Here is a 950-nt window from a genome sequence, read left to right on the forward strand (position 1 = left end):
CGCCACACTCCGGTCGGATACGGTATTCGGTTGGTCCAGACAGTAGTCCTCAGAGTTATCAGCAAGTGTGCAACGGCATGTCGCATCATTGCCTGGTAGGGATATTGCAAGGGCACACTTAGTGGATCTTACAGCGAAGAACGAATTCTTCGTCTGTGGTCATGTCGGCCCAGCACCAAGCGCTCAAATCTGTTATTCTTGCAAAATTGACTAAGACAACACAATTCCGAGTAAAGGTGAAAGTATCACATAATAAGTAACCAATAAACGACGTAATGAATGATACGCAATTGTGATGCAATATTACAGCGCATTCAATAATCGTCTTCAGACATCAATATCTTCAACAATCATAACCGCATTATCGCTAAGACAGTGAGCGCTCGGTATCGTACGAGAAGATCTCACGAAATCCCTCTTGACCTCAGTCGTGATTCGCCTGGAATCCTCAGTCGAAGATTTCCGAGGGTTTGGTCGAGCAGGAGAGGAATCTACGATCTCTACACAGTCGCTATCACTGGAATCCTCTTCGCTCTCGTCAAGGTCCACTACTGGCACCTCACTGATGGAATCATTACTGCTATCACATGATTGTACCTCTCCGGTGAACAAGACGTCTGGCTCAGAGAACTCGATTTCCACACCAGGATCAGCACAAGCTGCTCCGAAGGAATCCCAATTAAAGGAGAGATTGTGAGCCTTAAGCGCTTTGTAGAACACATCGAAATCATCCTCGTTACCCGAGGCCGCCGCACAGAGCAAGGAGTAACCAAACTGGCGATGCTCAGAGATGGACTCATCAACCCTGGCGCCTAGCGCATGAACAGCAAGTGATATCGCCGACCGACACTTCATATCGCACACAAGCAGTAGAGGGTGTCCACATTGTTGCCTGTGGTCTCTGAAAGCCGGCCATTAGCTGAGGATGAGTAGCATCAGTTGGATTGGTT

At 48.0% G+C, this 950-nt stretch overlaps 1 protein-coding gene across 1 annotated transcript; it reads right to left on the reverse strand.

The window, feature by feature from the left end:
* Nucleotides 1-327: 327 nt before the first annotated feature.
* Pmar_PMAR014247 (hypothetical protein) lies at nt 328-855 on the reverse strand (the record flags this gene model as incomplete). The annotated part of the gene is made up of 1 exon (XM_002787906.1): nt 328-855. The coding sequence occupies one exon, from the start codon at nt 853-855 to the stop codon at nt 328-330; it is 528 nt and encodes a 175-aa protein (XP_002787952.1).
* Nucleotides 856-950: the final 95 nt, after the last annotated feature.

The sequence above is a fragment of the Perkinsus marinus genome, assembly GCF_000006405.1.
Source record: "Perkinsus marinus ATCC 50983 genomic scaffold scf_1104296929220, whole genome shotgun sequence".
NCBI lineage: Eukaryota > Perkinsozoa > Perkinsida > Perkinsidae > Perkinsus > Perkinsus marinus.